Source organism: Semicossyphus pulcher, unplaced genomic scaffold (assembly GCF_022749685.1).
Source record: "Semicossyphus pulcher isolate SPU_LCO1_2020_fin unplaced genomic scaffold, fSemPul1.0.p SCAF_16, whole genome shotgun sequence".
NCBI lineage: Eukaryota > Metazoa > Chordata > Actinopteri > Labriformes > Labridae > Semicossyphus > Semicossyphus pulcher.
The window spans coordinates 386,153-399,020 of record NW_027211670.1 but is presented as its reverse complement, the minus strand read 5'-3'; the positions used below and the strand labels follow the sequence as shown (position 1 = coordinate 399,020).

At 41.1% G+C, this 12,868-nt stretch overlaps 1 protein-coding gene across 2 annotated transcripts in view; it reads right to left on the bottom strand.

Annotated features, from left to right (window-relative positions):
* Positions 1–12,868, bottom strand: part of tmem94 (transmembrane protein 94) — a 47,206-nt gene that overhangs the window by 7,101 nt on the left and 27,237 nt on the right. For both annotated transcript variants that reach the window (XM_069664338.1, XM_069664336.1), the window contains 13 exons: positions 11,091–11,264; positions 10,898–11,000; positions 10,578–10,786; positions 10,007–10,188; positions 9,178–9,310; positions 8,087–8,202; positions 7,782–7,881; positions 7,458–7,566; positions 6,006–6,195; positions 5,851–5,928; positions 5,643–5,728; positions 796–877; positions 342–505 (listed from right to left, as the gene is read on the bottom strand). In XM_069664338.1, the coding sequence (XP_069520439.1) occupies positions 342–505; positions 796–877; positions 5,643–5,728; positions 5,851–5,928; positions 6,006–6,195; positions 7,458–7,566; positions 7,782–7,881; positions 8,087–8,202; positions 9,178–9,310; positions 10,007–10,188; positions 10,578–10,786; positions 10,898–11,000; positions 11,091–11,264 (1,726 nt within the window). The remainder of the gene's footprint in view (positions 1–341; positions 506–795; positions 878–5,642; positions 5,729–5,850; positions 5,929–6,005; positions 6,196–7,457; positions 7,567–7,781; positions 7,882–8,086; positions 8,203–9,177; positions 9,311–10,006; positions 10,189–10,577; positions 10,787–10,897; positions 11,001–11,090; positions 11,265–12,868) is intronic.

Here is a 12,868-nt window from a genome sequence, read left to right as displayed (position 1 = left end):
TAATTTAATGTATTTTTTAAAATCGCAATAAATATTGCAGAACAAAAAGTTTTTTCCGATATCATGCAGCCCTACTCTGTCGGGTCTGTCTGCAAGACGAGACAAGTGATCAACTATAAAAATGTTTTTTTTGTTTTGTTTTTTTAAATGGAGTTTGGTTCAACTATTTCTGGTAAAACCTCAGGACGTCAGGAGAAGCTCAACGCTGATACAGTTTTGCAACACAGGGTTGAGCGAATAAATAAATAACACACATTTGTGTGATTGTACAAAACTGTGTAGTGCCAAAACTTAGCTTCTCTTTTAGTCTGAACACAGCACTAGAGGTCGGGCTTTCCTACCTCTCAGTGAGAATATGAAGGCAGTTGGCAGTGGTGTTGTCAGGAAGTGTGATGTTGCTGCTTCTGAGGCAGACCTCCTGCAGGGTGAACCCAAAGGCCAACAGGTAGGCACACACTGTCAGGCCGAACTTCAACAGGAAACAGCCGAGGAAGTAGTTCTGGGTCTGGTCAAAGGAGACAGCATGATGAGAGAGTCAGACTAAGTAAAATTAGAGGGTTTTAGACTTTAATGCCAATAATTAATGTATTAGAATATACTAAACCCGAGGCATGAATCGCTTTTGTGTGAATCCTTTGCATTTATTTCTCCTCTACTACAGACATTTTGACTTTGTCATAGTATTAAAAGCACACTGGTAAATTTGATATAAAAATAGTTTAAGAAGCTCTAGCAGTGGTAATGTGGTTGTTGAAGCTCATAGATGTAAACGATTTTATTGATTTGTGTTCCTACCTTCCTTGGAATTGCATCAAGGTTCTTCCCCGTGGCTACGGTCATGACTGAACTGTCTGGTGGCTTCCCCAAAAGTGACACACTGTCAACACAACACAAACAGACCATTAGTATGATATTCTGCAAAACACAGTGGAATATTACAGTGATACTTGAAAGTGTTTCAATGCAATCATTGTCCACAATGGGCTAGGGCCAAACGTTGGGTCTAAGAGCGCCATCTAGTGGTTTGTTATTTATAAATGTTGTTAAATGCTCTCAAGGATTCACATAAATAGCAAAAAAACATCAAATTCAAAATGTTTGTTTTCAATACCACCACACTATTTACGACCAGTGTTGGGGGTAACGCATCACTAAGTAATCCAATTGTCTTTTCCTCTTGTCACCACAAAAACAGAAACTCCCTGAAGCTCAGAAGGTAAACACAGCTGTGTCAGTGCGCATGCGTAGCTAGCTAATTCAGCTAGCGAGATGTCAGAGAGGACAGCATTCACTTCGTGGAAATATTCACATTTTCTTTGTATGTTTGGGTGAAAGGGACGAGAACAACATGACGGTGAAATGTAAGCTGTGTCTGGAGGATAAGTGCTCGTCAGCTGTGAAGAGCTCGACTTCAAATGTGAAGAATACACAATGTTAATGTTATAGAGACTGTGTCTGCCCCCCAACCCAGGCCTTTTATTACAGTTAATTCAAATTTAAATAAAAAAGGAGTAAATCAAAAAAATGTAATAAAAATTAAAAAAACAACCGAAGTTCTGCCAAAAAATATGAGAATTAAATGTGGTCTGTTAAATATCAGATCCCTGTCATCTAAAGCTCTATTAGTGAACGATCTGATATCAGATTATCATATTGATTTACTCTCTTTAACTGAGACTTGGCTGTGTCAGGAAGAATATGTCAGCTTAAATGAATCCACTCCTCGCAGTTATCTTAATACTCATATTCCTCGAGACACTGGTCGAGGTGGTGGAGTGGCAGCTATCTTCAGTTCTAGTCTTCTAATCAACCCTAGACCAAAACTTAGTTTCAGCTCTTTTGAAAGCCTTGTTCTGAGTTTTTCACACCCAGCTTGGAAAACTTTACAGCCTGTTTTATTTGTGATAGTATACCGCCCTCCTGGCGCATACTCTGATTTTCTAACTGAATTCTCAGAGTTTTTATCAGATTTAGTCCTGAGTTCAGATAAAATAATTATTGTAGGGGACTTCAATATTCATGTAGATGTTGATAATGATAGTCTTAGCATGGCATTTATGTCCCTTTTGGACTCTATTGGTTTCACTTAAAGTGTACTGAGCCTACTCACCGCTTTAACCACACCCTCGACCTTGTTCTAGCTTATGGCCTTGAAACCGAAAACTTAATTGTCTTCCCACAAAATCCTCTTTTATCAGATCACTATTTAGTAACATTCAATGTCCTATTAACCGACTATTCTCCAGTTAACAAAAATGTACTCACAAGATGTTTGTCTGATAGGACTGTAGCTAAATTTAAGGAAACAATTCCAGCTGCTTTTAATTCTTTACCACATCTGTTTACTACAGAAAGCTCTTATGCTAATGCTAGTCCCTCTCAGCTTGATCAGTTTGTTGATAGTACTGCAGGTTTGCTGAGAAGTAGTCTAGACTCGATTGCCCCCTTAAAAAAGAAGATTATCAAACGACAGAGGCTAGCTCCATGGTATGACTCAGAAACTCGTAACTTGAAGCAAATGTCGCGTAAATTTGAAAGAATGTGGCGATCCACCAAAACAGAAGAGTCTCGTTTACTCTGGCAAAATAGTCTTAATAAATACAGGAAGGCCCTACGGCATGCTCGAGGTGTCTACTACTCCTCCCTCATAGAAGAAAATAAAAACAATCCCAGGTACCTTTTCAGCACTGTAGCCAGGCTGAAAAGGTACAGAGAGTCACAGCTCCACTGAGCCAAGTATTCCTATAGGCCTCAGCAGTGATGATTTCACGAGCTTCTTTAATGACAAAATCCTAAAGATTAGAGACAAAATTTGTAACCACCTGCTGTTACCTGGTGCAGATGTATCTTTGGAAACTGCTCAAAAACCTGATGTTTACCTTGACTGTTTTTCTCCAATTGACCTTCCTGAGCTAAATTCTCTGATATCTTCGTCTCAACCATCAACCTGCCTTTTAGACCCGATTCCAACCAAGCCGCTTAAGGAAGTCTTTCCCTCAATTAGCACTTCTTTACTAGACATGATCAATATGTCTTTATCGACTGGCTATGTACCCCAGTCTTTTAAACTAGCTGTAATTAAGCCACTTCTTAAAAAGCCTACCCTAGATTCAGGCACCTTAGCTAACTATAGACCTATATCTAACCTTCCATTTATCTCAAAGATCCTTGAGAAGGCAGTCGCTAATCAATTATGTGACTTTCTTCATAACAACAGTTTATTTGAGGACTTTCAGTCAGGATTTAGAGTCCACCACAGCACTGAGACAGCACTTGTGCGAGTTTCAAGACATGCTTCAGACAGAGGACTTCTCTCTGTACTCGTCCTGTTAGATCTTAGTGCCGCTTTCGACACGATAGACCATCACATCCTGTTACAGAGACTAGAACATTTAATTGGCATTACAGGATCTGCATTAAGTTGGTTTAAATCTTATCTATCAGATCGATCTCAGTTTGTTAATGTTCATGATGTGTCCTCTATGCAAACCAAAGTTAGTCATGGAGTTCCACAAGGTTCTGTGCTTGGACCGATTCTTTTTACCTTATATATGCTTCCTCTGGGTAATATCATGAGGAAACACTCCATTGATTTTCATTGTTATGCAGATGATACTCAATTATACTTATCTATGAAGCCAGACGAAACCAATCAGCTATCTAAACTAGAAGCATGCCCTAAGGACATAAAGATCTGGATGACTAGAAACTTTCTGCTACTTAATTCAGACAAAACTGAAGTTATTGTGCTTGGCCCAAAACACCTTAGAGACTCTTTCTCTAATGATACAGCTGCCCTAGATGACATCAGCCTGGCATCCAGCACTACTGTTAGGAATCTGGGAGTTCTATTTGATCAGGATATGTCCTTCATCTCCCACATAAAACAAATATCAAGGACAGCCTTCTTTCATCTTCGCAACATAGCAAAAATCAGACACATCTTGTCTCAAAACGATGCAGAAAAACTAGTCCATGCATTCGTTACTTCCAGGTTGGATGATTGTAACTTGTTACTATCAGGCTGCCCTAATAAGTCACTAAAAACTCTGCAGCTGGTACAAAATGCTGCAGCACGTGTGCTGACAAGAATTAGGAAGAGAGATCACATCTCTCCTGTATTAGCCTCTCTGCACTGGCTTCCTGTAAAATCTAGAATAGAATTTAAAATCCTTCTTCTTACTTACAAAGCTCTTAATGGTCAGGCACCATCATATCTTAAAGAGCTCATAGTGCCATATTACCCCTCTAGAACATTGCGCTCCCAGGATGCAGGCCTGCTTGTGGTACCTAAAGTCTCTAAGAGTAGTGTTGGAGGTAGAGCCTTCAATTACCAGGCCCCCCTCCTCTGGAACAATCTACCAGTCTAGGTCCGGGAGGCAGACACCCTCTCTTCTTTTAAGAGTACACTTAAAACTTTCCTCTTTGATAAAGCTTATAGTTAGGGCTGGCTCAGGCTTGGACTAGCCCATAGTTATGCTGCTATAGGTTTAGACTGCCGGGGGGATCTGACCAGGCTCCTCTCTCTCTCCCTCCCTCTCTCTGTCATATTAATGCATCGTTGCTGCAGACCACCTGCTGCTGTGGACCTGCTCGACTGCAACAACTACTAACATCAGCCTTCCCCATAGTATCATTATTGTTGCTGCTAATGCTAATAGTAGACCTGTTGACTTCAACTGTTACAATTATGATTACCTCAGCCTTTATCATTACTCTGCTTCTCTCGCTAATTTATTTATTTAGCTAATCTTCACCCTAGTCTACCACTATTATTGGCATTGTAACCATAAGTATGTGTCTGTTGTTGTTCATGTATCAAGGACATATGTTGTTGTTGTAACAAGGACATATGTTGTTGTTTCTCTCTTTGCCTGTCTCTATCCTGCATCTCCTTCAATCCCATTTTCGGCCCATCCAGTCGAGGCAGATGGCTGTTCAACATGAGTCTGGTTCTGCTCGAGGTTTCTGCCTGTTAAAAGGAAGTTTTTCTGCCAATGTGCCGAATTGCTAAGTGCTACTCATGGTGATTCACGTTGGGCCTCTCTTTAAATAACATAACAAAGAGTCGGTCTAGACCTGCTCTTTCTGTAAAGTGTCTCGAAATAACTCTGGTTATGATTTGGCGCTATACAAATAAAATTTGATTTGATTGATTGATTGAAGAAGCTAAAGCTGATCTGCAGGTAAACGCAGCTCCACAACACTGGTGGGACTAACAGCCTGTGTTGTATTGTTGTCGGGAAACAGCTGTGCCTAATACTGTATGCCTCTGTCCAGTTCACTGTCACATTGTTAGCATGATAAAGAGCTGTAACGGTTATACTGCGTCTGTCATTCCTGTTATTAGGCTGCAGAGTTACAGATTATGGGCCGCAAAGGAGGCTCTGCAATGACGGTAGAGTCGATACATTCAAAGGTAGACGTACAGTAGGCTACAGGTCCTGACAATATAACCCACATGTGTAATGAGGCGCAAAGAGGGTTTCATTTTTGGTAACGCATAAGTAATCTAACATGTTACTTTTCTCAGAAGGTAAAGCAGTAACGTAACGAGTTACTTTTAAAAGTAATGTAACCCAGTAACGTGTGTGGGTAACGAGTGTGTGTTTGTGTGTGTGTGTGTGGGTGGGTGTGTGTACCTCAGCAGTGGGCAGCTAAAGCAGGACAGCCAGAGGATGTCAGTGGTGTTCAAGGGAGGAGGAAGCTGAGCGAGACAGGCTAAGAACTGCAGACAAAAACCAGGCACTTCAGTAATTCAACATCAGACATGATTCTGTGCTGCAAAAAGTCAAGCTACATAAGATGTAGCCAGGTGATATGTTAACCTCCATATATCTCCTCTCTCACCTGGATGATGACCAGACTGAGCTGACACTGCAGCAGGAAAAGGAAGCACTTGCGGATGCCGTAGGTTGTGTGTCGAGCCTGAAACAGATTCACTCATATAAAAAATAATAATCTCTCTCTGTTTCACTGATTGTGTGAGTGTGTGTGTGTCTGACCTGCTCGATGAGCTTGACCATGCTCACGCTCTCTCCTTGATGGAAGGTGACGGAGCAGCCCAGACTGTTGAGCTGACCGGAGAGCCTCAGAGGAGTCAGACCGTCAACCTCACCGATAAATCCTCCTCCGGTGGCGTAGCCGAACGTCTCCCACGAACACTGAGACGGGTATAGAGGGTCCAGAGCGATGCTGTGGAAGGAAGTGGATCAAAGTTCACATACAGGCCAACGAGATGTATCCTTCACAGATTTTAAGGATATGAAACAGTTTGTTTGATATAATAAGAATTTTAAGATCAACTATATAGTATATTTGAACTTGGTCCCTTATTTGTACATATTAGGGCTGACACTTTTCCTATAAAATCATGTTCGAACAAATTAATTTTGCAAAAAACGACAACTACATATAGGGTAAATAGCACTTCTGAGCTGCGTTGGTGTTGACATGATCACTACTGTACCAGGGTCTTATATTCAAGGCGGAGCTCTGTTTTGTGATGAGCTAAGTGCGTGAGAGTGGGGTGGTAGAGCGAGTGAGAGAGAGCGGCAGAGTGTGTGCACGAGTTACGTGAAGTGCCAGGGACCGGAGCAGCGGAAGAACAGAGAAAAGAGTGATCAGTAGCTGTATAAACAGAACTAATGTATGGTTAAGGCTGTTTGTGCATAATAAAGCCACGAGCCTGCAAGACTCAAGCCGCGCTCCCGTGTCTTGCTTGCTGCATGTTGCTGGCGTATTAAAGTGACGGGAGTTAGCCCGTCACTGTAACAGCTAGCTTCAGTTTTAGCCCTGGAGCAGAACAACAAAAAGTCTCCCCTGTGCATTCTGACTACGGTTGGGACGCTGTTTGTAGCAGGCAGCGTATTATTGCCATCTGTTGGAACACAAGGCACACTACTTCAAACATGAGAGCATTCTGGGACTCTGGAAAGCAGGCTACTAAATTGTTCGTGGGCAGCGTTATCTGCTGCGCTCATCACATCACTACAGTTCGAACTATTTCACCAGGTTCAAATGATATCGGATTTCGATAGAAAAGTGACAGCCCTAGTGTATTATGTCAGCGTCTAAATTACTAATAGGTGCAAAAAGTTTTTTGAAATGCTCTAGTAGATGCTTCAGCCGGCAGCTGTGAAAGGGGTTGATTGGCTGTAACATAATCCTTGGGGAGAATTGCGCCCGACCAAAGTAGGTCCACTAAAAGTGCTTGTTTTTAAAAGGCTCAGATTGTTATTTATTTTAAGTATTTGACAACATTACAGACAGGATACTTAAAATGGGTTTTTTTTAACTAAAAACAGCTGTCACATGGCTTTCTTTAAAGCCACCAGACTCAATTATCATTTTACTTGCAGATGACAAAAATTCAATGATCACACTTGTCAAGCCAAGAACATTAATTTTACAAAGATAAAAATGTTTAGACATTTTTGAAACTGATGCTTGTTTACCTGACATCACTCTGCAGAAACAGGCGGCTGTTGCGGAAATTGGCAGAGCTTCCCAGACAGCACGTAACCTCCCTGTTCTCCTGCATGATCTTCATCATCTCACACATGGCTGGAAAAACAAGAAAACTGTTACTATACTATATATTACTCCAAAGCAAACACTGGAGTATATCTAGGACAAAAATCATGATTTCTTTCCTAAAAACGTGCTTTATTGTTTAGCAGCAGGGCAGGAACGAGGACACTTTGAAAAAGTTAAACACAACATTGTGGAACAGAAAGTGCATAAGGAGGACTGAGTATATAAAACACAAGAAGACTCACTGTCAGGGGTGCAGTCAGTGAAGAGTGGCACCAAAAGAGGCACATTATCAATGTTCTTCAAATGAGGACGAACCTGGTGGATACCACGAGGTAGTTTGGCCTGAGGAAGAGCATGGACAGAAAAAGCACTGAACAGTAAAATAAAAGATCATGACTAAGACTTTGTTCAGACTACAGGCAAATCAGATTGCTTTCTCTAATTAGATCTCTCAGACAGACTGTCTGGACTTTGAGTAAAACAGAAACTAATTACTCCCCCATCGTCGGGAGCACCGACCAATAACCTTATTAGTATTAATTGTTACCCTGTTGCAGTCCTCCAGAAAGCTGGGCACGTCGCTGTCTGTGGGCTGGAAACTGGCCAGGTCAGAGTGAGCTTCCTCCTCCGGCAGCAGCGGACCTTCTGCTTCATCCCGGGAATCTGTGTCGTATGTGAAGACAGAGGTCTGAGGTTAGCTTTACACTTGTATGTAACCATGTTTAATAAGCCCTACATTAGAACAGGCCAACCTACGCTAACTCAGGTGCCACCATTTTAGAACATACAGTATATTACGTTCACAAAGCCACAAATGAATTGATAAAACTTTTTACAACTTTAATTATCATTTCATTTGCAGGTTCTTTTTCAGAATGAAGTCCTAAGACCAGAGAAACTAAAAGCAGTTTGAAAATCAACACAAATGCACAAATAAATACCAGTAGGAGAGTGATGCAGTGCATCCTCATTGTAAGGGGAACACAATTATTTTATTTTATTTTCATTTATTTTATTTAACCTTTATTTAACCAGGTAGTCCCATTGAGATTAAGAATCTAATTTTCAAGGGAGACCTGGCCAAGACAGCAGCAAAAAACACAAAGTTGCAGACAGACGCACAAACAGGGACAAATTAAAAAAAGAAAAGAAAGTTGTACAAGCAGGCAATTTAAAGACATCGACAACTTATGGAATCTGCCTTGAAGTCTTTCATTTTAGATTTGAAGGCATTTAGCGAGAGTAGTTCCTTCAGTTTCAAGTCATTCTGCAACAAATTCCACGCTGAGGGTGCAGAAAATCCAAAAGCCCTTTTCCCAATTCCTGCTTGGCATTTGGGACAGAGAGTAAGATGAAGTCCGGAGAACGCAGTAAATATTGTCCAGCACTTTTCTGCTTGATAAAAACGCATAAGTAGTGTGGAAGCAGACCAAGAATTGCCTTATATATAAAAGTGTGCCAATGTGTGAGCCTACGGGTCGCCAGAGGAGGCCATCCTACCCGAGAGTATAATTCACAATGGTGAGTCAGAGCTTTACAGTTGGTAATGAACCTCAGGGATGCATGGTAAGCTGTATCAACCATATGAAGACATTGAATTAATATTAACCAGAGTGTTTACAAAGACAGGTGTAGCACCTTGGTTTAGGTCTTCGTGCAGGGAGCCCTGACTGGGGCTGGACGGAGCTCCATCACAGGGACTGTCTCCGTTTGGAGTCAAAGAGATGTGACAGTTCCAGCCTGTCTCTAAACCCATCTTCTCTGCAAAAACCTGCACATACAAAAAAATTGTTACATAAACAAGTTTTCACATTTTTACCTATGTGCATGTTTAAGACATTTTGTTTTGGTTGAGTCATTTTTTAAATCTTCATTCACATATTTTTCCTATATTCTTGCAACTTGTCTTTGTGCTGTTGCAACAACCGAATTTCCCCTCTGGGGATCAATAAAGTATCTCATCTGATCTTAATCATATAATCTTTGGTCTAAATACTTGTTAATAATGTTTTTGAAGTTGAGTAGTTGAGTAGTGTTCCTCCTTTTTCCAAACTTGAAACACTTTTTAAATCTTTAATATATATTATTTTTTAATAATGGGATGCAAGCTTCTTATTACTAAGATACCTTATTTTTCTGCATACTATTTTGTAGTTTTTTGTAGAGTAATTACTGCATTGACAGCAATGAATTTAAAGTGCTGGGACTGAGACTGTAGATTGGAAGCAATTACATGCTGAAAGATTGACACACAAAGAAGAGGCCATTCTTTTGTCCAAATGAAAAGCGTATCATATGTAGATTGTGTTAGACTAAGCTAAAAGTCCCACCTCCAGTGACAAGGTACTTTGTGAAAACTATGGACGGAAAGTACAATCAACAGTTTTTAGTGAGTAGAAGCAAGTAGAGCAAGTGAAAACAAGTGCCGATAAAATGGGCGTTAGATATTATCAATGTTCATATTCACCTTGCTGCGGAGCTCATCTTCCATGGAGAAGTAAACAAAGCGGATACAAGCGGTGACGAGGGCATCGATGAGCCGGACCGTGTCCAGCCTTGCCTGGAACTGAGACGATACCATGCCCATGAAGATCTGCCCGCTGAGGGCCTGAACGCAGTCTTCTCGCTCCACACCCTCACCGATACCTTCTGTAGAAGTTAAAGGAAAGGGAAAATAATAATGAGGAAAGTTGTATTATTGCTGTATTATAACTTTTAGAAGATATTAAAGATGGGCCATATTTATGAATAATTTCTAAGTACATCCACTAAAAGCTCTTGTTTTTTAGCTCTTGATTAAACCAGAAACAGATGTTACCTGCTACCTGCAAAATCAGTTGGTGTGTTTGTGTGACTTCAAATCAAACACAGTATTAGTGGGTAAAAAACTAAGCAGGTGAACCGCTGGTAGACTAACAATTCCAATGTTCTGCAAGGTAAAAAGTACCGTTATAACAATGGAGTCTGGTGGCTTTAAAGAGAATGTAGTAGATTAAAACTGAATGAAAACTATAAAACCCTTAGTCACTATGTCGTACCATCGGAGCTCCAGCTGTTCCTGCAGGAGCTGTGTTTGATGGGGGTGGTGGAGGGCAGCTCCACCCCAGAGAAGAGGCAGGGACCAGGGGCCAGCTCCACACATTTCCCATTCAGCTGGTTAGACAACGATACCTGCATGGGTTTGTAGGCAAACGCTGAGCAGTAACCTGACAGACAGGCACGCTGGTAAAAATCCAGAACCTTCTTTCTGTAAAAGAAAAAGGATCAAACTAAATAATAAGAGTCACATCTGGAAAGACTTGCTTAAAGTATGGATGATAACGCAAAATGAAAATGATCAGTGTGACGGTAACTTCACCTGTCTGAGCCTGAGAGGGGATAAATATCAGTTCCATCCCAGAAGTCAGTGCAGGCCTCCAGGATGAGGTCGGCCGAGCCATGAGACAGCATCTGGACGTTATCTACCACAGAAAGGTCAGAGGTCAATGTATAATGCAACAAAAAGCAAGTACACCATAGAGAAAAGAGACTAAGTGTGTGTGTGTACTCACTGGAGGAAGAGTCTCGTACGAACAGGGAGATAAGGTGGGACATGGGAGGCTGGCGTTTGGTGAAGTAATGAAGGCGGCGGGACGTGAACTCCTTGGTTTTCTCTCCAGTCGGCAACTGGTACAGAGCCAAGTGGTTCTCCTGTTTGAACAGCTCCCTCGCTCCAGGAGTGAACCCTGATACACACACATGAACAAGACACAAGGGTTGTTGTCTAATAGATCTTATGAGTAGGGATGGGTAGCGAAACCTGGTATTAAACGGGCCCCGGGGCTGAATCATGAAAAACCGCAGTATTGATAAAGTTCTGATGTTATTGGTTCTGCTTTCGGTACTGGAAAATAAAGAAAATACATTTTCTGTTTATTATTGCTACAAAAACGTTATGTTGCACATTTAATCTCACCAACAAGATAAAGACATTCGTCTATGATGCGTAATCCAATCCAGAAGAGAAATGTCTCTCGCGGAGTGTGTTTGAGAGGGGCGGGGACAGCTCTCTCTCACACAGCGCACACACAGACACACGTGCGTGCACACAAGAGATCCTGCTCGTTACGATGGCGGAGAGAACTAAACGTTCAAAAGTGTGGTAACACTTTACCAGAGTCAATGTCGCCGACGCTTGTTGCCACAAGTGCAACAACGGTTTTGCTTGTGAGGGCACAAACACGAGTGATCTGTCCAAACAGCTGTCTAATGTGCCTGGCATACAGGCAGAGACATGGACCACACTTCTCACTGGACGCGGTTAACCATCAAACTTAGTACACCTGACAAACCGGGTTAATTGATAAGCCCCACCCACTACCAGCCAGCCAAATAAGTTAGTCTATAACAGTGATCTGTTCTAAACATTGCTGTTTCTTTTGCTGTGAATAAATGTTTATTTTACATTACAGAAAATAAAACAATCTTAAATCTTAATTTCTTTTTTCTCTTAAAAAATTAATTAAAAACTAATAAGAATACAGTTAAAGTACCGAATCATTAAGCAGCATCGATAAGAGTAGTAATACCGTTAAAATCGAAAATGATACCCTAAATGATAGAGTTCTGTTTCTAATTTTCTTTAATAACTTCGTATGGTGCCTTAGTACATCAATCAAGTTTCAATGTTATTTCAGTAAATACCAATTGAGTCATTTCTTTTTTGCATTCAAAATAATGTATATTTCTATATTAATCCATCCATCATCTATATACCTCTTATCCTGTTCAGGGTCGCAGGGGGCTCGAGCCTATCCCAGCTGCCATTGGACGAGAGGCGGGGTTACACCCTGGACTGATCGCCAGTAAATCACAGGGGGCAAGTTTAATAATAAAGTCAAACTAAAGTAATCTTGATGAGGGTTGATTTATTAAACTTTAGAGATCTGAAAACATTAGACAGCTGTTGAACGGTGCTCAGCAGGATGAGTGAACACACCATGTGTGAAATGAGTGGTGTCCCTGTAATTAGGGCTGTGATGGTAACTGCATGACCGCAATACTGCAATTAAGTGACGCCAACCGCAGGGTGGACCCAGTGACTGCCATCAACACTTTTTTTTTTCTTTGAATAAATATAAACTTGCAGCTTACCAACTTAAAATCCTAGGTTCAATAAATTAACTTAAAACTAAAATAAAATGTAAAAAAGGTCCAATATTATCAGTGAACCACGGTTTTTTCCCCCTTCCCTCAAACGGCACACGTCATATTTACAGGTTGCTGTAGGAGGAAACAGTAGGACCTGAATGGTCTCAAGTTTGCATAACAAAAATCAGGAGATGCAGCA